We start from the raw sequence: 22,250 nt of genomic DNA on the forward strand, positions 1-22,250 counted from the left end.
GCTGACGGGTCAGTTTCTTCGAGAACCACCTAAGCCTCCCGAACGCAAACTGCCAAGATTTTGAGTTCCACAGGGCTCCTTGGGGGGTTGAGGGCCTCCACAGGGGCCCCCGCCCATTTAAATCACAATTTATACAAAAGGAATCCTGCTGATTGAAACAAGCTCAAAACTACTCTCAAGGGCCTAAATTCTTCTCTGTGGTTTCCAAGTTCCCCTCCTCTACCGGTGGATGCCTCACCTCTCACTTAGGTCACTTCTCAGGCCAGGCTGCTCACCGACCCCCCTTGCCCAAATGACACACACATGCGCATGCCCCTGAGATTGGACCTTCCTGCAATCCATCCTGCGAACATCTACTAGCACCCTGCTCTGCCAGGTGTGGGGGCACACACGAGAAGGGAGTCTGCGTGCTCCCAGAGCCCACTCTGCAGAGGGGACGATGCACGGCTAAGTCATCAGATGAGCACAACGCAGACAGCTCAAACCTGGCAGGGGCACTGTGGGAGCGCCTGGGGGGCGAGGGGCCGCTTCCCAGGCCAGGCAGCATCCAGAACTGGACCTTGGAGGTGGAGCAGAATTTTTAGATGGAAGACAGAGTCCATTTATGGAGGCATAAAGACGGGCCATTAAAAAAAAAAAAACAAAACAGGGGACGGGGGCACAGATTGCAGTGGGCAGTGGGAGGTGGAGTTGGAGGGAGAGATGCTGAAAGGATAGAAAAAAGCCATCACTCACTGAGCAGGCCAGTCCCACAGCCCATTTCTTTTTAACTCACAACTGTCTCACAGGGAAAGAGTATTCTCCCTATTGTACAGAGAAGAAAACCAAGACTTGGTGAGATTTAGGAACTCAGCTAAGGTCACAGGGCTAAGGAAGCAACTGAGGCAGGATCTGAGCCAAAGCTGACACTGTGCACCTGCTAAGTGACCTATGGTGCCGCAGGCCACCCTGGTCTCACTGCTCGTCCTTCTGACCCCAGCTCTGACCTCACTTCCTCCAGGAAGTCTCCCAGTTAGGTGAGGGGTCCACCCTGGCTCCCTCAACACCTGCATTCTATGCTTCCCTGACTGCAGCACTTGCTGACCTGCATCAGAAGTGCCTGCAGATCTTTGGTTGCGGTGGACGGGGACAGAGGAAGGGGTAGACTATAATAGGGGGTGGGGGGGCACCAGAACACTTCTGGGAGTGGCAGAAATGTTCATTATCTTGCTTATGGTAACGGTTTCATGTGGGTTTACAGATGTCAAAACCAACCAAACAGTGCACCATAAATATATGCAGTCTATTGTCCTCCAGTGACACCTCAATAAAGTTAGATTGAAAGGGAGGGCCTGCCTTCTGTCTTCCCCGCTACCCTGCAGGTCTCTGGAGGGGGTCTGAGTCTTGCTCACACAGCAGTCCCAGCCCCTGGAGCCGGGCTGGCATTGAGCACTCCCTCCATACACACTTGCAGGTTGATCAGAGGAATGCACAGAGGTAATGAAGGACCAGGTCCTGCCAAGGTCTTTGAAACACCTCCGATGCCACGCCCAAGAGCAGGGGCCACGGAGGATCCCAGGGAGAGGAGCTGCAGTCTCTCGCTGTATCTCCCACTCTTCAGGCCTGGCCTAGGTCCCACTTGCCCCATGAAGCTTCCTGAACATGCCCTGCCCATCAAACTTGTGCCCTGTTCATCTTGATAAGAAACTATTCTGTACTGTTCTCCAAATGCTCCCCTTAAATGATCCTTATCTTTCTCAAGAGCCTATTCAACCACTTGGGTGCCAAACTTGATTTCTTTACAAGGCTGGGCTCCTTAACTCTGCGATACCGCTTCCAGTCCCGGACGCTGGTGTAGGAACCAGGCTCTCAGGACTCGGGGACAATATACCCAGGTCCTCCTGCCAGGCCCGCCCTTCTCCATTGCTCTGCCCGGCTGGTGCTTATTCACCCTTCCACACGCAGTTCAGGATCTCCCTCCTACAGCAGGGCGTCCCTGGTGGCGTGAGCTCTCCCACCGCCCAAGACCTCCATGCGCCCCTCCCTGGTCTTGATCAGCAGCGTGGAGTTCCTTCCATCACATCCTGACCATGCATGCTGCAGAACACCCACCAGTCTGCTTCCTCTCCGTCTGTGGGCCCCACCAGGGCAGTCTCTTCACTCTGTAGCTCCAGGCCCTGTCCCAAAGCGCGGCAAGGGTCCTTAACTCATTTACTGGATGTCTCCTGAGAACCTATGATGCCAGAGTAAAGGGAAGGGACCAGTCCCTGCTCCCAGAGGGCCCGCAGCCTAACAGCCTGGTGTCAGGACACGGGGAAGGGCCCAAGGAACCAGTCTCCACCGGCACTGTCCAACAGAGCCTCGGCAGAGACGGAACCGCTCCAGACCTGTCCCGTGCTGGCCAAGACAGCAGATTCTCACCACATGGGACTATTTTAACTTAAACTAACTAAAACTAAATTAAAAATACAGTCCCTTGGGTGAATCACCAACAATTTCAAGAGCGCCACAGCCACATGTGGTGAATGGCTAACATACTGTACAGAACAGTTCCTGATTTTCTAATCAATATCCTCTTTACCTAAAAGAGCTATGACTATGAGGATATATTCAGGGAACATGGCTAACATTTTATAATAATCATAAGTGGAATATAACCTTTATGGCTGTGAATCACTATGTCATACACCTGAAACACACAACATTGGATATCAACACTCCCTCGATTTTTTTAAAAAGTTACGAAAAAGAAACAAGAGGCTGTACAGTAGGAAGGTGAAGAAAGTACAGACTCCAGGGACAGCTCAGCTGGGGTCCTGTTCTGACTCCCCTAGTGTTCTAGTTTTCTGACCTTGAACTCGAGTGTCCTCATCTGTAAAATGGGGACGACCAAAATGCCTACTCAGAGGGCTGTGGTTCGGCTTCCATGAGATAATCCAGGTGAAAGGTTTGGCCCAGAGCAAGTGCTCTATAAATATTAAGCACTATTATTAGAGTAGTCAGGAAGCAATAGGAAGCCATCCAGAAAGCAGGAAATAAAACACCAAGCTCTTGTTTCCCACGACTTTACTCAAGCACCCAGAAAATACTTCCTCCCACCTTGTTCAAGTAAGCTAATGTTCCTGGGGAAACAGCAAGGGGGTATGGGGTCTCGGGTCCCCGCGTCTGTCTCCTCCAGCAGCCTGGCTCCTCTCCACGGCTCTGATCTCCCCCACAGCCGGTCGTCGGCATGCTCACTTCCGTTCTCAGTCTCACCAGCCCTGCTGCGTCTGCACGTAGTGCTTCGTAGCCCATTCAGACCTGACCTCTGACATTATTAGTGTCCCCCTCCTCCGCACCCCACCGCCAAGTAGACCGCAGCTGGGACAGCTCTGAAAAACGCCCATCTGAAATCTGAGCGCCTCCTGCAGGGTCCAATCCCCAGATCCAGCCTTGGGCCAGCCCCGTGACCCGGCCAGCTCGGGCTGAGTCAGAACTGCCATCAGACTTTGATTCAAAATGAAATGCTTTGCAGGGAGGGTATGGGGTGGTGACATGGAAAATACCACTCAAACTCAAGCTACTGCTGGGAAAGAAAACTCCTGCACTGGGGCTGGAAAGACCTAACAGCATCCTGGCTCCTGAAACGTAGACTGTGGCCCTCAGGTCATTTGTAGGACCGTAGAACCGATAAAGAAAGAATTTACTTTTTTGCTTCTGAGATTGCAAGTTCAATAATATCAATATCGGGCTGAACAGCCTCAAGGCACTGGCTCACCAGTGCAGGCGAAGTCCTCAGCTTTCCTGTCTTCAGGTCCTCGTGGGTAATCTGGAGTTGGTCCAGGGGCAAGGCGGGCATTGTGCTGCTTGGCCCTCCTGAAAGGAATATGGATGGGAGGAAGAGAACAGATGCAGAGGCTCTGGGGGCAGGGGCCTGCTCTGGGGCTCACCCCAGAGCCAGGAGACAAGCTTCAACCTCCGGCCTCAGGGGGCTCCTGGTGGGCCTCAAAGGCCTGGTTCCCACAACTACTCACCTAGACCAGTGACTTTTTTGCCTAAAGTGGCAGTTCCCAGCTGAGGAGGGAAACACTCCCCAGGTGACACCTGATACGGTGGTGGTCTGGTCACTAAGTCGCGTCCCACGCTTGTGACCCCGGGGACTGTAGCCTACCACGCTCCTCTGCTATAGGATTCTCCAGGTGAGAATACTGGAGTGGGCTGCAGTTCCTTCTCCAATTCCCACCCAAGTCGTGAAGTACTGGTTAAAAGTAACTAGATTATCTTTCTCATGGCCCCAGCTCCATGCCCTCCTTGGCCTGTGAGCTCTGGGGAGCCTGTGCCTGGGTTCTCCTTCTCTTGCTACCTTTGCTGTGACCAGCACAGGCCTGGTCCAGAGGTGGCTTCATGAAATAGTTGATGAACAGCTGAATATGATGACACTTTTCTTACCATTTTAACCAGATTTGGGGGAGGGGGGCGGGTTGAAGCCATGGGACTTTCCTCCCTTGTAGAGGGTGTTAAGATTTTACAAACTTTCTAGGCTTCAGGGAAGAAGGATATGGATAAACAGAAGGGCCAGAAGGTTTTCACAGAGAATTCACGGAAACCTGCCAGAGTGACCTCCTCTCTTAGAGAGGCCCAAACAGGCCGCAGAGTCAGTGAGGGGCAGACCCCACGTCTCCTGTCTTCCAGTCCAACACTCATTTCTTAATGCCACTTGGCCTGATCCACAGGAGGGATGTGCATATTGGCTGAATCATGGAACAGAAGTGACTCTGGGCTCTTAAGAAGACATGCCACAAAAGGCTGGCACATCTCAATGACGACATGAAGATGTATGAAGGGTAGGATGAGGAAACCGTCACCTCCTGAGCCCTCCCTGAGGTGCTGAGGGACATGGCCAGCCATGAGACACTGCGGTCCTGGTTCTCAGATACCAGGCCAGGCCCTAGTGTTACCAAGACAGACTGATAAGGCCTGGTCTGTGCTCTGTGGGAGCTCCGATGCAGTAATAATGATGACAATAATAGCAGCAGAAACACGCCTCTCGGGTGCTGCTGCTCTTCTGGGCCACTTTCTCAGCATGCACTCGCTTGTAGACACCCTAACTGGCTTCACATGTATGAATGCTTGTAACAAGTCCAGGGTTGGTGCTATTAATCTCATTACCTTCATTTTACCAATGAGCTTCCCTAATGGCTCAGATGGTAAAGAATCTGCCTGCAGTGCAGGAGACCCTGGTTCAGTCCCTGGATTGAGAAGATCCCCTGGAGAAAGGAATGGCAACCCACTCCAGTAGTCTTACCTGGAGAATCCCATGGACAGAGGAGCCTGGTGGGTTACACTCCATGGGACTGCAAAGAGTCAGAAGTGATTAAGCAACTAACACTTTACCAGTGAGGAAGCAGAGGCTCAGAGAAGATAAAAAAAATTTCCCCTAGGTCTCAGAGTTAGTGGCTGATGAAGCAGGCTGGCTCTTAACCATTTGCTGTGCTGAGTCTAGGGCAATTGAGCTGGGGGCAGGGGCTTGTGGCTGTAGGGAGAGCATTTCTAGAGGAGCGCCTAAAGGCTCAGGAGACCTTGAGTTGAGTCTTGATAGTGGAGACTGGGAAGAAGGGTGTCCCAGGTGGAGGAAACAGCAGGAACGAAGGTAAGGAGGTGGGAAGCAGCTTGGTGCACAAGGAACCTTGGTTCAGGGGCTACTGTAAAGACTGTGAAGATACCCATCTTCACATGGGATGGAAAGAGAAGGAACTAGTCCCTAGTCTAATCTGCCTAGTCCCCGAGACCCATTCTAGCACTAGGATCTCAGTGGACAGTGGATCAAACACATGGTCCCTGTGACTGAGCTTTCACCTTTCACCTCAGCGAAACGTAGATAACACCATCTGCTGTATATTTGTCATTGCTGTTCAGTCGCTCAGTCGTGTCTGACCCTTTGTGACCCCATCGACTACAGCATACCAGGCTTCCCTGTCCTTCACTATCTGTCGGAGTTTGCTCAAACTCATGTCCATTGAGTCAATACATGATTTCTAACTGAGCTACTGTCTTACTAGCCTTTCACAATAGTCCAGTTAAGAGCGACAAGGATTATTATGCTCAGATGTCCAAAGAGGGGCCCTGATTTGCTCAGGCAAATACCTGAGTAGCCAAGTTGAAACTGCAGCCCAGCTCTTGTGCCTTGGCACCTGCGTCTCCGGTGCTGAGTATGCTAAAAATACTCCCTTCCTAATCCCTGAGAGATGCTGGGAGGACAGCTGGAAACATCAGTGCTCAGCTCACCAGTGCAGAAGTCTAAATGAAGCCCGGGCCCAGTCCTTTCCATGCTCACCTTCCAAAGACTGGAGGAGTGTCCAGTGTGGGGACCTAGGATGGGTAAAGAGTCATAAGGAGGAGGCGGCTTTCCACACTGTAAATTCTAGTTCCCAGAGTCCAGGTCTAGACAGGAACGGACAGCAACCTGCTTTTAGGAGAAATCTATTCCTACAGGCCAGAGCCTGTAAGGGCAGTTTAGCCTCAGGCTGGTATGACGGTCAAAAGAGAAGTTTATAGTTCCACAGCCTGGGTTCAAGTCTTGGCTCCATCCTACCCATGTTGAGACCTGAGCAGTTCCTTAACTTCTTTACGCTCCGATCTCCTCATCTGTAAAATCGGGATGAGAACAGTACATAATCTCATAATCCCTCAGGGTTGACACAAGAAGTAACCAATACTAAGTGGTCAGCATAGTACTTGGCACATAATAAGCAGTCGGTAAAGTTTGTTGTTTAGTCACTAAGTCACGTCTGACTCTTTTGTGACCCCATGGACCGTAGCCTGCCAGGCTCCTCTGTCCGTGGGATTTCCCAGGCAAGAATACTGGAGCAGGTTGCCATTTCCTTCTTCAGGGGATCTTCCCAACCCAGGGTTCGAAGCCATGTCTCCTGTCTCCTGCAGGCGGGTTCTTTACCACTGAGCCACCAAGGAAGCCCCCGGTAAAGTTCACTTGTTATTATTATTCAAGTCCCAATCATAAGCCGAGCATTTGGGCTTCCTCAATTACTCAGCAAATCCTTACTGAATATCTTCTGGGACTTAGGCACGTAAATGACTATTAATCCGTGTTGTTAGAGCTGTAACTGGAAATTTCCAAGACGAGCACAGCACAGAAAGGAAGAATGTCACAGGAAAGGTGACCTACAACCTGGCTGTTGAAGGACAGGAGAAAAAGATGGAAAGAAAGAACATTCTAAGCAAAGAGCACGCATGAGCAAAGACTCAGAGCCTGTGGCTTTGAAGGATGAGGGAGACACTTGGTGTGGCTGAAAACACAAGAAGTGGAGAGAAGAGGTTGGCTAGAAAAGATGGAGCCACTTTAAAAGGAGCCTCAAATGCTGTGCTAAAGATTTTGGCTTTTCATCTGAAGACAAAGCGAGGAGTCATGTAAGGAGAGGAGACACATAATCAGAAAGAGAAGGTAACAGCCTGCTGGCGGGAGAGAACTTCTATGAACTACTGGACAGCAAAAACTGTTAATAACCTTACTTGTCCCTTCAAATAGTTTTTGAGTACCTACTATGTGCCAGGCACTGAAGCCTGGAGAATCCTAAGGCTGGCAAATAACAGACCAGATTCTGCCCTTCACAGAGTTTAGGGTCTTGATGGTTAACAAGACAGATATGAACCAAACAGCCACATGAACAAGGAAAATTCAATACTGTGAGTATGCTTTGCAGGCAAGGCCCATGAGGCTATGACAGCATTTAACAAAGAGAACTGACTCGACAGAGACAGGATGTCAAGGAATATTTGAGTTTGCGTCTACAGTATGAGTAGAAATTAACTAGGCAATAACTGGACTCTAAAAATGACAAGGTCAGTGATCATGACGATATCTGTGCCCCACCCCACAGTGGATCCTCAGTGTCAAGCAGGGCAGCAGAAGTTAAAAATTTAGGAAAGGGCTTTCTTTTGAAGGGGAGCTTGGAGTAAGCACAAGAAGGCCTGGGAGCATCCCCAAGGCTACTCCTGTCTCAGTTTCTCTGACTTAACCCTTCTGGTCTCGCTTCAATATTACCCTCCTCAGAGATCGTACCAGATTGCCCTATCTAAAGTATTCACTCCTCCGGTTGCAGTCATATCTTTAATTACCTAGTGCATTTCTTTGTCGTCGACTGTCCCCGCCCACTAGACTGTAAGCTCTATGAGGGCAGGAACTTCCTCTGTTGCTCTGTTTATATCTCCAGTGCCTAGCTAGATCTGTGCCCATGTAGGAGGCGCTGGACATAACATTTGTTGAACGAATGAATGAACCCCGAGGAAACTGAAGCTCGAGGTGAGGGTAGGAGGGCAGCGTCTCGCCCAAGGCCAAGGTCATTCTGGGGCCGATCCTCGAATCCTAAGACTAAGTTCTGGCGGCCTGACTCCGGGTCGGGGTGGAGAGATAGGAGGAACGGGGCGATTCATGGCCCCTGGGGCAGCCTAAGCCTTGGCCCTGCCATCGAGGCGGGAGGCCCGAGGCCGCGTGAGGAACGGCTGCAGCCCCTCCCAGGTCCGATGCCCCACATCCGCAAGGATCAGCCACGCACTCACCTTGGCGGCTCCTATGCCAGCGATGTGCCGCCGCCGCCGCCGCCGCCGCCGCCGCCGCGGTCCACGGTGACAGCTCCCAGAGCGCAGGCACTTCCGGGGTCAAACAGCTATTCCGCAGGCGCAGACAGGAAGCCTAGGCCCGACCCCGCCCCCGGAGCCAACTGCCGCCGAGAGGCCGGGCCCGGGGCCACGCCCCCAACCCAAGACTCCGCCCCCTGTAGGTACAGGAGTGGCTGTACCCACACTCTCCGCTCCTAGCACCCTTGATGCTTTAGCAGAGATGGTGGGAGGTGGGCGGAGAGCAGGTGTGGTTTCACCTCTTGGAAAAACCAAGTGTGCTACCTGGGTTTCTCAAGTCCAGGAGGAATTCTGCAGCTAAATGCTATAAACTGTGTCAGGACAGGGGATGCATTCTTTTATCGACATCAGTTTTTTCAGGTAAACTTGTCATCCAGTGATCTAAAAGGGACAGAAAAAAACGTCCTGGTTGGTCTGTTTTTTTTTTTCCTTCTGGCATCACACCCGTTTGATGGCATCACACAGGCAATTTAATTTGTATCTTGGTGGTTGATTTTAAGAACACACGTGGCAGTCTTTGGTACAGATAAAGCTTAAAGTAGGACTTCTGGCAGAAATGTATGGATTGGTTTCATTATTTCCAGTGGTATTAATGTCACTGAAGTTTTAAAGCTAATTAACTTGACTATGGGCTTCCCTGGTAGCTCAGCTGGTAAAGAATCTGCCTGCAGTGCAGGAGACCCAGGTTCAGTTCCTGTGTGGAGAAGATCCTCTGAAGAAGGGATAGACTACCCACCCCAGTATTCTTGGGCTTCCCTGGTGGCTCAGTCAGTAAAGAATCCGCCTGTGATGCGGGAGACCTGGGTAAGGAATATTCCCTGGAGGAGGGCGTGGCAACCCATTCCAGTATTCTTGCCTGGAGAATCCCAGAGGAGCCTGGTGGCTACCATCCACGGGGTCGCAGAGTCAGACATGACTAAGCACAGCTGCTGCTAAGTCGCTTCAGTCGTGTCCAACTCTGGGCGACCCCATAGACGGCAGCCCACCAGGCTCCTGTCCCTGGGATTCTCCAGGCAAGAACACTGGAGTGGGTTGCCATTGCCTTCTCCAGTGCATGAAAGTGAAAAGTGAAAGTGAAGTCGCTCAGTCGTGTCAGACACTGTGCAACCCCATGGACTGCAGCCCACCAGGCTCTTCTGTCCATGGGCTTTTCCAGGCAAGAGTACTGGAGTGGGTTGCACAGCACAGCATGACTTATAGAAGACAAAATGTTCCAACAAGACACTTGACTTCTAACATGTCTCAGTTTCCTCATCTGTCAAAAGGGGATCATTGATACCCACTTCATCATTTGGAGGCTAAATGAGATAGTACAGACAATACCAAGAACATAGTAGGTGCTCAAGAAATGTTAGTGGAGAGAAAGGAAGGAAGAAAAAAAAATGAGAAACAGAGAGAGGAAGGAAGGAGGCTCCCTATCCACTGGAGTGGTTTTAAAAAATGTATTTGTTTGTTCTTGGCTGTTCTGGGTCCTTGTTGCAGCATGCGGGGGCTACTCTTTTTGGCAGTGCTCAGGCTTCTCATCGCGGTTGGTTTCTCTTGTTGGAGAGCAAGGGCTTTAGGGCACACAGGCTCAGTAGCTATGGTGCATGAGTTTAGGTGCTTCGTGGCTTGTGGAATCTTCCCAGATGGGGAATCAAACCCGTGTCTCCTGCACCAGCAAGCAGATTCTTAACCGGTAGACCACCAGGGAAGCCCTTCCATTGAAATGTTAACCCTCATATTTATTTCATCTTTGTTTCCTCTCATTTTCCAGAAGAGATTAATGAGAAACGTGAGATTCCAAAGGAGACATCCTTGTCATATGTCCAAATGAAATGGAATTAAAAACCACGTTAACAGGAGAAGTCTCAAACTATGTACCAGTTACACACAAGTATGGAGGAAGTATGGTGGGGGGGGGTCCTCTGTTTTCTATATTAAAAGAAACACAACCACAACTAACTTAATTTAATGGCAATTATTTTGATTGGCAATGGAGGCAAGTGTCTGTGGTGCTTAGAATCAGTCAAGTCTAGGAATAAATAAAGAGAAATACTGTCAGTATTGGAGCTAGAAAATCAGCACTGGAATATCTGGGTCTGGGTCCCACCCGGCCCAGATGCTCTGAGTCACCTAAAATGAATCAGTATTGCCTTTGTGCTTCAACCCTCCAACCAGCTTGTGTGTGCAGAGGACCATTGTTGAGGTGAGCTGTTGCGTGGCCTGCACAATGTTACTCCTCATGTCACCAAATTGGGGTCTGGCTGCTCACTGCTCAAAAGGCCAGGTTGGTGGAAAGGAAAAATAAAGCAAAATAAAGTTTGTTTTATTTTGGATGCCAGCATTGGGGTGGAGTGGGTAGGCTTCCCCGGTGGCTCAGCAGTAAAGAATCCACCTTCCAGTGCAGGAGACCCCTGGGATTTGATCCCTGGGTGGGGAAGATCCCTTGGAGAAGGAAATGGCAACTCACTCCAGTATTCTTGCCTGGGAAATCCCACAGACAGAGGAGCCTGGTGGGCTACAGTCCATGGGGCCTCAAAAGAGTCAGACATGACTGAGCGACTAAAACAGCAACAACAGTGAGGGTAGGGAGGGGACAGATTCCTGTCCAAAGGCTGACCCCCCCGCTGATAAGCAGGGGGCAAGAGCTTTTACAGACAGGGGTGGGGGCTACGTGCAGAAGCAGCACAGTCAGCCCTGACAGTCGTCCTGGATGTGGTCATCAGTGGTCTGGCTGGCGTCACCTTGATTATTTGAGGTACAGTTAATCTGCAGTCCCACGGTCAGTTTGTTCCCGTTCCCTTGAGGCCAGTTCTCAGAGTTGTGGCCGTTTACTGTTGGCTGCAGTCTGGTCATCATTTATCTATAAGACAGCTCCTAGGATGATTCAGAATATTATCTATAGCCCTTGAGAAGGAATTAGAGGTCCTTGACTATGCTTACTGACTAAACTATCATTATTTGGTCTCCTTTGATAGTTTTCCTTCTCATCTCCCATTGAACGTTCTTTGGCTAAAGTTTTTCCACGGACAAAAAGGCAGGATGAGGATGGGGAGAAGGACCGTAGAGCCCTGCTCTATTTCACTCAGAGAACCACCCTTCCCAGTTCAGTCCACGTGGAGTAGGAGTGACTTTTTACCCAGATTTGAAGGCTGAACCACTGTATTAGTTACCTACTGTTGTGCAACGAATTGCCCCAAAACTCTGACATGGTTTCTGCGGGTTAAGGATTCCAAAGTGACTCAGCTGGGTGGATCTGGCTCAGGGTCTCTCGTGAAGATGCAGTCAGATGTCAGCTGGGACTGCGCTCCCCTGAAGCCTTGATCAGAGCTGGAGAATCCACTGCCAGGTGATCCACTCACAGGGCTGGCAAGTTGGTACCGACTGTTGGCAAGAAGCCACGGTCGCTCTCCACAGGGCTGCTTGAATATCCCTGCAACGTGGTCCCTGGCTTCCTTCAGAAGGAGTAATCCAAGAGATCAAAGCAGAAGCACCTATGCCTCTGTGGCCTAGCCTTAGAATTCACATGCCATGACTTCAGTCATATAAAGGGTCTGATACAAGATCACCTCTTCCACGTTGCATTGGTCAAAGCAAGTTGCAAGGCCAGCTTTGATTCAAGGGCGAGAACTAGTCCTCCTCTCCATCCACTGTTGTTTAGTTGCTAAGTCATGTGCAACTCTTTGTGACCCTATGGACTGTAGCTTGCCAGGCTCCTGTGTCCATGGGATTTCTCAGGTGAGAATACTGGAGTGGCTCGCCAACTCTTTCCCCAGTGGACTCTTCCCCACCCAGGGATCGAACCCAAGTCTCCTGCATTGGCAGGCTCTTTCTTTACCATTGTACCACCACAGGCAACCACTAATCTACTTTCCATGGATTTCTGATGGCTGTTTTTATAAGCAACCTGCAACAGCTAGGGAGACTGTGCAATGAGAGAGACTTGTGTGGAAGATGATAGTGGCTTGAACTCAGGCAGTGGCAAAGAATCCTCATGAGAAAATGAAACAACGGCAATGAAATCTCTTTGCAAAGTGTTACATAAAAATATGAATTTCATAATCCACGCTGTCACTGGCCAGGAACTGCTGTCCCAAGCAGCTTTCTGTTAAGCCAGGCTTTCTCTCGACAGGCCGTGTCTGTCCGACCCCCCTGCCCTCTGTCGAGTTCATCGAAGCTTCTGCTGACTCAAGAGGAATCTGGAGAATGATCACAGTAGTGGAAGTATCAGACCATCCCCCAGGGCCCCTAATAACAAAACATCTGCTTGTCATTCTTCCCTTTCCCTCTGGGTTGTGGTGAGAAAACAGCGTTAAAGGACCATAATGATAAACAACTTAAAAAACTAAGCCTCCTGGCTTCCAAGAAGGCAGCCTTAATGTGAAGGCAGCTAATTATCCACTCATTATAATTTACAGATAGTGGTGGTTATCTCGCCTTCTGTCACTGGCCTATGAATAGTTGTTGGAAACAGTTTGAAAATGTCCGGGTTCATGCCTTTTAGAAAGAAGAGGGCAGAGAATCCCCGAGTCAAAGAAAAGAATCTTATCAAACACGTAGTCCCAATCTCTCCTTTGGCAGATAAGGAAATTGAGGCCCAGAGAGGGCATGAGATTTGCCCAGAGATTTCAGCTGGCGGGGGGCAGAAGGGGCCCCAGAACTGAAGCCTCCGTGCTGGCTCCAGCTGAAAGCTCCACCCAGGGAGATGAAAGGGTAGCTCTGTCTGTTCCGTGCAGCTCGGCGACACTGCTCTCAGACCACCCATCAGAGTGGCAATTGGTATACCCAGGCTTTCGGTAATCATCAGTGTGGGGCCATGGAGCCACAGAACCAGGAGGTAGAAATAATTCCTCTAGAGCTGGAACATAGTTTAAATTGCAGCGAGGGCTGGGCCGGGGGATATTTGCTTCGCTTTAAGATTAAATGTCTTTGGGGGGTTCTCTGGCAGTCCAATGGTTAGGACTCCATGCTTCCACTGCAAAGGCACAGGTTTGATTCATGGCACATATGCCATGGCATGGCCAAAAAATAAATAAAATTAAACATTTTTTATTTGGTAGCATCTCACACTTTTAACGTAAGATATGAAATGAAGGGCTTTCAAAAGATACCTTCAGTTACACTGGTGATGGGAAAGTTTAGTACTTGATGTTTTTAACCAATAAACCTGAAGTTTCAATGCAGTGAAATAGTGCCAGCTCTTTAGCTTTCCTTGGGAGAGCATCAAAAGAAGTTACTGGAAGATATGCCTTGGCTATCATGAAAAGAGAGGGACTCTGCCTTCTCATGTTCCTGGTTGTTTACTCCCTTGGCTGCATAGTCCCTAGCAGACTTTAGAATGAAGCCATTCTGAGCTTCTAATTTCTTTTTTTTTCTTTCAAATTTTTATTGGCATATAGCTGCTTTATAATATTGTGTTAATTTCTACCATATAGCATAGTAAGTCATATATGTATATATATTTATATAATATACCCTCTCTTTTTTTTGGACTTCTTTCCCACTTCGGTCTCCACAGACATTCAGCATAGTTCTCTGAGCTATACAGTAGGCTCTCATTAGTTATCTATTTCACACAGACTACCAACAGCGTGAACTCGTGCGTGCTCAGTCATGTCCTACTCTTTGCCTACTCCAGGGCCTGCCACCCCATGGACTGTAGCCCACCAGGCTCCTCTGTTCATGGGATTTCCCAGGGGCAAGAATACTGGAGTGGGTTGCCATTTGCTCCTCCAGGGGGATCTTCTCAACTCAGGGACTGAACTCTTGTCTCCTGAGTCTCTTGCAGTGGCAGGAGGGTTCTTTACCACTGAGCCACCTGGGAAGCCCATCAATAGTGTATATCTGCCAAAAATACGGAGCACGTCATGAATCTGCACGTCCTTCCTGCACAGGGGCCAGGCTAACTTTCTCTGTCCAGTTTCAATTTTAGTGTATGTGCTACCAAAGTGAGTACCTGATCTTCTAAGTCCTTAAGGGCCCCGGCCGCCTCACACTTCAGGGCCCTGTCCATGCTGAACTACCCCCGATGCTCTCCTCATCAAGGTGAAATCTTCGTCTCTTCTTTCTCCAAGTTCTAATCATTCCCCCGACATATACACTCCTACCTAGCTCCCTGCACTTCCCCTGTGTAGCACTGATCACAACTCATCACCTTTTATTTTTTGTGTGTGATCATTTAATCAGTGACTCCTCATTAGATATGTGTCTTGACAAGTTAGGAACCTCATCTCTTTGTTCGTTAACCTTATTCCCAGTTCTCAGCTAGGTACCTGGCACCTAATAACATTTAATAAATATTTGTTTGATAAATGATTGAATCAGAGCACCAAGATAATCTAGACCGACTCTTCTAATTCCAAGTAAACAAACTGTGGCCCGGAGATGGGCAGTGACTTGCCCAGTGTCACACGCAAGCGTCTAATAGCTCCTTGTTGATTATTCACTCTCTTCAAATACCTTGGCATGTGGGACATGGGCATTTCAAGGCACTGCAAGGCTGGGGGACTCTGCTGTGTTCCACACTCTGGACAATTACAGCCCCTCCTTCAGGGAAGGCTCCTTGTGAGGCAGGGATTCTCAACCTGAGTCAGCAAAGGGGCTCCAGGACCTCTGCATCCCCTGAAATGTCTGTGGATATATTGGGGAGGTTTTTTTTTTTTTTTTCAGTAGAAGGGCTGCCAGGTTTTATCTGAACCTCAAGTGAGCACAATCCTGAAATGCTAAGAGTCAGTCACACTAGCTCTCTGTTGAACCTCTTTTTCCCTTCACACTAGAAAACCCATTCCACAGCTCTAGAATCTCTGGCAGCAAAAAGATGGTTTAGTGCGAGACTGTGAGGTTAGTAGAGGTCAGGGCTAAGTAACTAACACATGGGATCAGAGAGAAATGCATTTTTGCTTCATTTGGTTGAGGGTATCACGGAAGGTTTCCTGGAATAGGTGCCAACGAAGGTGGGCTGTAATGAGCCATAAAGGTTCAAGAGGCTGGAAGTGATGGAGGTAGAAGGATAGGATCCCAAATTCCCTTCTGGGAGCCCCATTGTCCTCATCACTCCACACACCCCCAAAGAGGGCTCATTTCAGTTGTCTAGCATCAGAGTCACCTGGGTCCAGACACCAGCTTGGCTGTAGAATCTCCTTTTCCTTCTCCCCTTTGAAAGCAATACAGTCTGTTTCTGTGATGCCAACCATTGCCGGCAACCCTTTGTCCCCTCTGTTGAATTATTCATCCTGTGAGATGAATTATTAATTTCCAATTTTGTACAGCAAATGCCAGACAAACAGGTAGAAATGGAGTTGGGACCCTGGGCATGGAGCCACAGACCTCCCCAGGTCCCCTGAAGCACAGGCCACCAGGGCCAAGAAATTATGCAGGAATCTGCAAGGGGCTCGCCCTGGAACGCATCTGACTGAGGGTGAAGCTGGCACAAGCTCATGGTGCCCTCGGAAGTGGTTGGGCTCCGCTGGCCCCTGGCTCTCAGGCCCCTCGAACTCGCGTGTCTTCCCTGTGGCGAGCCTGACAGGCTCCCGGGCTGGGCTGCACTGTGTGCCCACGGGGGGCCCGGCTGCCTTTGGTGCAGCCCCTTAGATTTGATTCTGAGTCTAGCACCTAGGTAGCCCTCGGTTAATCAAGCAGGATTTCTCAACCTCAGCCCTGTTGACATTTTGGCCCAGAGACCTCTCTGTGGTGGACTCTTGTGTGCGTAGTAGGCTGTGGCGCGGCATTCCTGGCCTCTGCCCACTAGATGCCAGTGCAAATCCCCCCCTGCCCCCAGTTGTGGCAACTAAAGAGTCTCTAGTCATTAAGTGTCCCCTGGGGGGCAAAGCTGCTCCCACTAAAAAGCCACTGCTTTAAGTTAGAGCTTTTACTTAAGTCTTTTTTTTTTTTTTTTTTAATTTACTCAGTGGGGATCCTGATAATAGTTACCAGGATGAAATATGATGGTCAAACGAGATGACAGGTGTGAAGTCTCCACTCGTTCAGGGTGTCTCCACCCTGGGACTTTACTGTTTCAAGAACCGACAGTTCTCTTTCATGCCTGAGTCCGGGTCTCGGTCGAGTGCTTCCCAGCTGGCTCAGTCAGTAAAGAATCTGCCTGCAATGCAGGAGACGAAGGTTTGATCCCTGGGTTGGGAAGATCCCCTGGAGACAGAAATGGCAACTCCCTCCAGTGTTCTTGCCTGGGCAGTCTCACGGACAGAAGAGCCTGGTGGGCTACAGTCCAGGGGGTCACAGAGAGTCAGACACGACTGAAGTGACTAAACCACCGCCACCGCTGGGTCTCAGGATTGTGTCCAGCTGCAGGGAACAGAACATCCACCTTAACCAGACTTGAACAGTGAAGAGGAGTGACTGGTTCCTATAACTGGAATCCCAGAAGGAGGCTGATTTTCAGGTTTAGTTGATTCCACAGCTCACCCATGTCCTCATTCTCAGGGACCAGTTCTGTCTGGCTTTTTGCTCTGCCATGTGCTGGGAGGACTTCTTCTGATATGGGTTCACCTTTGCACCCTAGGAAGACTTGCAGCAGTCATCAGCATCACGACCTTTTTTTTTTTTTTTCAATCGGCAAAACCACGTGGCCTGTGGGATCTTAGTTCCCCTCTTAGGAATCAAACACATGACCCCTGCAGTGGAAGCACAGAGTCCCAAACACTGGACTGCCAGGGAAGTCCCGGGTTTTCTTATTCACTTCCCATCCGAAAGGACACATCTGTTTCTGCATTCCAAGCCAGAGTCCTGAGATCCAGCCTGGCCGGGCTGCTTAGGTCACAGGCATACTCTGAAATTAGCATCTACATCCAGTAGACTGTGTGTGCTGGTTGGTATAAGCCCATCGCGTCCCATGCTGGAAACTTGGAATGGAATCACCTTTCCTAGTATTAATATATGGCTGTGGAGAGATCCAAATGAAGAAATGAAGATCTTGTACCAACCGGATCCAGGGAACCTTCCAGAACCGGTCATTCTATTGGACGGGGGAACAGATTAGCTGAGTGGTTGGATCTGGGACTTGGCCAACCCTTGAAGTTGAGGGCACGGGGAGAGAGGGGAAGTCAGTCTCACCCAACTACAGGGACTGAAATTGGGGGAAGTTTGGTTTCCTAATGCCCAAAGAGGGGTGCAACAACTAGGTCAGAAATGGATGCTAGGCAGGCAAGAATGAAAGATGTCCATTGCATGAGGTCAAGAGAGGGCCATGGGGGTGGACAGGGGCATGTTAGAATACCTATAGAGTGTATCAGACACTTCTGTGTACCACTTCGGTTACACAGAGCTCACCCTTTTTAAAAATACTTAGTTATGGAGAAGGAAATGGCAACCCACTCCAGTATTCTTGCCTGCAGAATCCCATGGACAGAGGAGCTTGGCGGGCTGCAGTCCATGGGGTCACATGACTGAGCATGTGTGCATGAGGGTGGAGGGTGACAGGTTGGTAGTAATAAACTGGTAGAACTAAAATTAAAAAAAAAAATACTTAGTTAATTTTTGGCTGTGCCGGGTCTTAGTTGCTGCACGTGACTTTCTAGTTCCAGCTAGCAGGGGCTACTGTCTCTTTGTGGTGTGCGGGCTTCTCACTGTGGTGGCTTCTCTTGTCGTGGAGCACAGGCTCTAGGTGCTTCGGGCTTCAGTAGCTGAGATACACAGGCTTAGTCGCTCCTAGGCACGTGGAATCTTCCCAGACCAAGGATCAAACCAGTGTCTCCTGCACAGGCAGGCGGATTCCACCAGTGAAGTCCCAGATCTGACCTTTTATTCCAACTAGCGCTAGGTAGTCTCAGGTGAGAGTTGACAATGCCCCACCTCTCCCTGCGCCACCAGGGACGGGGTTACCTGTCAGGCCCAGTACTCACCCCGTGTAACCAGGAAGTGTGGAATGTTAATGCTTGCGAGGCAATCCTTGACCAATGGGACTCAGAGCTGATGATCAGATACTTCCCTCTTTATTCCTCAGAGGGGTTGCTTCCCAGATATATTTCCTAAGGCGTCTCTGACGATCCCAAGGAGTCATGAATCACCCATATCAGGTTCACCCTTGGCCCACCTCCCCCTGGCTCCTGCTCCTTTATAAACTTTCCATGCAGAAGCCTTTATATCAGACTCTATCTTGGGGGAACCCAGGATAAAGATTTTAGTTAGTCTGAAATGTAGCTGTAAGTCTTTATACTTTTTTAGACAGCATGTGAAAATGAAAGCAAGTTTTTTTTATCTTGAAATTGGCCTGCCATCTGGTGATTGAGGGCCGTGCTCAGAGGACACTGCTCTCGAGGCTGAAAGTCAAGCCTCTTGAGACCTAGTGAGTTCCAGGCCTTTCTTGGCAGGAGGCTGTGGTCTGCCAGCTGCTGTGCCCTGGGTGGGCAGGCAGGTGCAGGAGCTGCCCAAGATGAACCCCTGCCCAGAGAAGCTGTCAGGGGCTGACCGCAGGCTTGAGAACTTGATCAAGATGTCATCAGCCAAACCGGGAAGGCTGCCCTGCTTCCAGCTGCACCCTGTGATTCTGACGGACATGCGCTCAGCTCCACTGAGGATTGAGTGCTCAGCTGAGGCGGCCCGCCAGTGACCAGGCATAGAGGAGCCTTTGCAGAGATAGTGAGAGGGACCCAGGGAAAGGGCTGTCTCCTTTCCTCTAGCAGCCTGCCTGCTGTCCCCCCTGGCTATAGACAGCATGCCACAGTGGGTCTCTGCTCCCTGCTCCCTGGGTCTGGTTTCCTCCACTGAGGCCCACTGACAACTCTCCGACTCTGTTGGGATGAATTCGTCATTCTCTCACCCTTCTGGCCACCACCCACACACCTACTGTGCATCCCTCACGGCGGGGACCCTCAGCCACCCCTCCAGGGCTCAAACCTTGCTCTTGGTTGTCAAAAAGGCCCGCAGGCCCCATACGACTTACTTTTTGACAAGTCTTCTAGCTCCCTGACCAAAACCCAGAGCAATGCCGGCAGGGCACAAAGGCAGCCCAGTTTATCCACATCTGGCGATATCTCAGCTTATGGTCAGGTGTCCCGGGGACCTGGGGACAGGGCTGAATAGTTACAGGTTAGCCCCCATCTGACTGTGTCACTCCTTGGCTTCTCTCTCTCTCTCTCTTTTTTGGCTGCATTGCAAGACTTGTGAGATCCTAGTTCTCCAAGCAAAGCAGGGATCGAACTGGCCCCAGCAGTGAGAGCACGGAATCCTAACTACTGGACCGCCAGGGACCGTATATTGGCTTCGTATTTTTCAGACGCTTCCTCTGGCAGTTCAAGGACCCCGTGTGGAAAATTCAAGCCTCTTCACCCTTGTCTCACTGTGTCCCATGACCCCTCACCACTGAGACTCCCGCCACTCCGTGATGCTCCCACACCTATGCTCCAGCTGGCCTCTGCTTCTGTTTCCCTATTACCTGGCTTACTTTAAATCGTCTTTCAGGTGTCAGCTGAGGGTCCTCTCCTCCAGGAAGCTTTCCTTACTTGCCCAAACCTAGTGAGAGAGGTAAGCTCACAAGTTGCCTAAAATAAACCTTAGCACATTGCCCGGTTCCCATTTGTTTATGAGCTTGTTCCTGCAGCAGGTGGTAAATTCCTAGATATTAAAGACCATCTCTAGTTCATCCCTGTTCGTTCCCTCAGGGCAAAGCACTGTGCCTGGCACAGAGAAGGTGCTCAGTAAGTATTTGTTAAATAAATATTATGAGACTTCAAAGTGTCTAATAAATTTGAGTCTAGAGTTTATTCAGAGGGAATTAAGCCTCGGGTCTTATGTAATATCTAAAAGGAGAAAAACAATTCATGTATTAATATGAGATATTAATAATATTGTCAAGTACTGTTAATATGTCACATATATTTGTATAGATGAATATTCTTAATAGATGAATATTAAAAAACCCATACAGCTGCAAAATTTTTAAAATAATGTTAAAAACAGAAAAATAAATATGCAACAACCTAACAATATAAGCATTGTATATTTTTCTCCAGTCTATGCCTTTGGGCAAGTATACTTTCCCCAGTCACGGAGCATTCTATTTCTGCCTTTTCACTAAACATTACAGCATCAACATTTTTTCATCTTGGAATCACTGCCTTTGAAGCAAAAAGAAACTTTAGAAATGGTCCCATCCATCTGCTTCACTTCCAGAGACAGGAACCGAGGTCCAGAGTGGTGACTGACTCAAAGTCACCCAAGGAGATGACAATTCTAGTTACTAAACTTCCTGACAAGTGACGTCACCTTCCTGTCCAACAGCCTTTGAGACTCTTTTAGGTGCTTTCTCCACTTTGGGATCGGAACCGGAAAACACTTTGAAATGAGGATTCTGAAGCACGGACAGATCTTAGCTGGACTTGCACGCCATCACTTTTTAGGGTCTAGTGACACATAGGGACTCCCTTAGTGGCTCAGTGGTAAAGAAGCCGCCTGCTGATGCAGGAGACACGGGTTTGATCCCTGGTCCAGGAAGATCCCACATGCCGTGGAGAAATGAAGCCTGTGCGTCACAACCATTGGGCTTGCGCTCTAGAGCCCTGGAACTGCAACTGCTGAGCCCTCGCCCCGCAGCTACTGAAGCTCTTGCGTCCCTGGAGACAGGACGCCACAACAAGAGAACCCACTGCAACGGGAAGCGCACACATCAGGACTGGAGAGCAGGCCCTTCTCAACGCAACTAGAGAAAAGTCCGCACAGCTCCAAAGACACAGCACGGCCAATAAAGGAATAAATAAAATTTCAAACAGAATTCAGTGACACATAAAATTTTATACTTCTACTGGGACTCTCTCACACACTGGTAAGTAAGTTGATTATAGCAACCACTTTGGAAAACTTGCTGGGAATATCTCTCCAAAGCCAAACATTCGATTACCCTAGGACCAAAACTCTTCTCCTCCACGTTGTAGTTGTGGTTGTTTGGCCACTAAGTCGTGTCTGACTCTGTGCAACTTTGTAGCCCACCATGCTCCTTTGTCCATGGGATTTCCCAGGCAAGAATAGTGGAGTGGGTTGCCATTTCCTTCTCCAGGATATCTTCCTGAACCAGGGACTGAACCCAGAACTGCTGCATTGGCAGGTGGATTCTTTACTGCTGAGCCACCAGGGGAACCCATATACTCCCATAGAAATAAATGCTTAGGTCCACCTAACAACATGTACAAGAAGGTTCGTAATAGTCAAAAACCGGACACAGGGACTTACCTGGTGCTCAAGTGGCTGAGATTCCAGGCTCCCAATGCCTGGGTTCAATACCTAGTCAGGGAACTATAGCCCACATTTTAATCACACTCTTCTTTACCTTCGTGTTTTACGGATCAAATACATTTATTTTCTTTTCTAAGTAGTTTTTTTTTGTTTTTGGCTCTGCCACATGGCATGCAGGATGTCAGTTCCCCCCACCAGGATTAAACCTGCACGACTTGCAGTAGAAGCTCAGAGTCTTAACCACTGGACTGCCAGGGAATGGTTTTAAGTCCTCCCTGCCACAACCCCCCCACACCCAGCACTTCACTTTAAGTATCATTGAATCTGCCCTGTTCTTCCACTGGGCACTGAGACGGCATCTCCACAGCCTCTTACTGAGCACACCTTGTTGAATGTAAGATCTGAGAGGCCTAGAATTCTTAATTTTGTTCTCATCTCTATTTCTATCCCTGGTGACCCATGGCCAGACTTCTAAT

General features: G+C 49.5%; 1 protein-coding gene and 1 non-coding gene across 8 annotated transcripts in view; both read right to left on the minus strand.

Moving 5' to 3' along the window:
* ASCC2 (activating signal cointegrator 1 complex subunit 2) overlaps window positions 1-8,635 on the minus strand; it is a 35,872-nt gene extending 27,237 nt beyond the window's left edge. For 3 of the 7 annotated variants that reach the window (XM_040251024.1, XM_040251021.1, XM_040251019.1), the window contains exons 1-2: window positions 6,293-6,322; window positions 3,737-3,834 (exon numbers count right to left, since the gene is read on the minus strand). Coding sequence is in view for 3 of the 7 variants with exons in the window: in XM_040251019.1 (XP_040106953.1) it covers window positions 3,737-3,817 (81 nt within the window). In the remaining 4 variants the exon portion in view is untranslated. Of the gene's footprint in view, window positions 1-3,736; window positions 3,835-6,292; window positions 6,323-8,532 lie in introns of those variants that run through there. The other 4 variants (XM_040251020.1, XM_040251018.1, XM_040251023.1 and 1 more) reach the window with 4 other exon arrangements.
* A 5,806-nt stretch (window positions 8,636-14,441) lies between these two features.
* LOC120871679 lies at window positions 14,442-14,548 on the minus strand. The gene has a single exon (XR_005723102.1). It is a non-coding gene; the product is annotated as a U6 spliceosomal RNA (small nuclear RNA).
* Window positions 14,549-22,250: the final 7,702 nt, after the last annotated feature.

The sequence above is a fragment of the Oryx dammah genome, unplaced genomic scaffold (assembly GCF_014754425.2).
Source record: "Oryx dammah isolate SB20612 unplaced genomic scaffold, SCBI_Odam_1.1 HiC_scaffold_12, whole genome shotgun sequence".
In the NCBI taxonomy this organism is placed as follows: Eukaryota; Metazoa; Chordata; class Mammalia; order Artiodactyla; family Bovidae; genus Oryx; species Oryx dammah.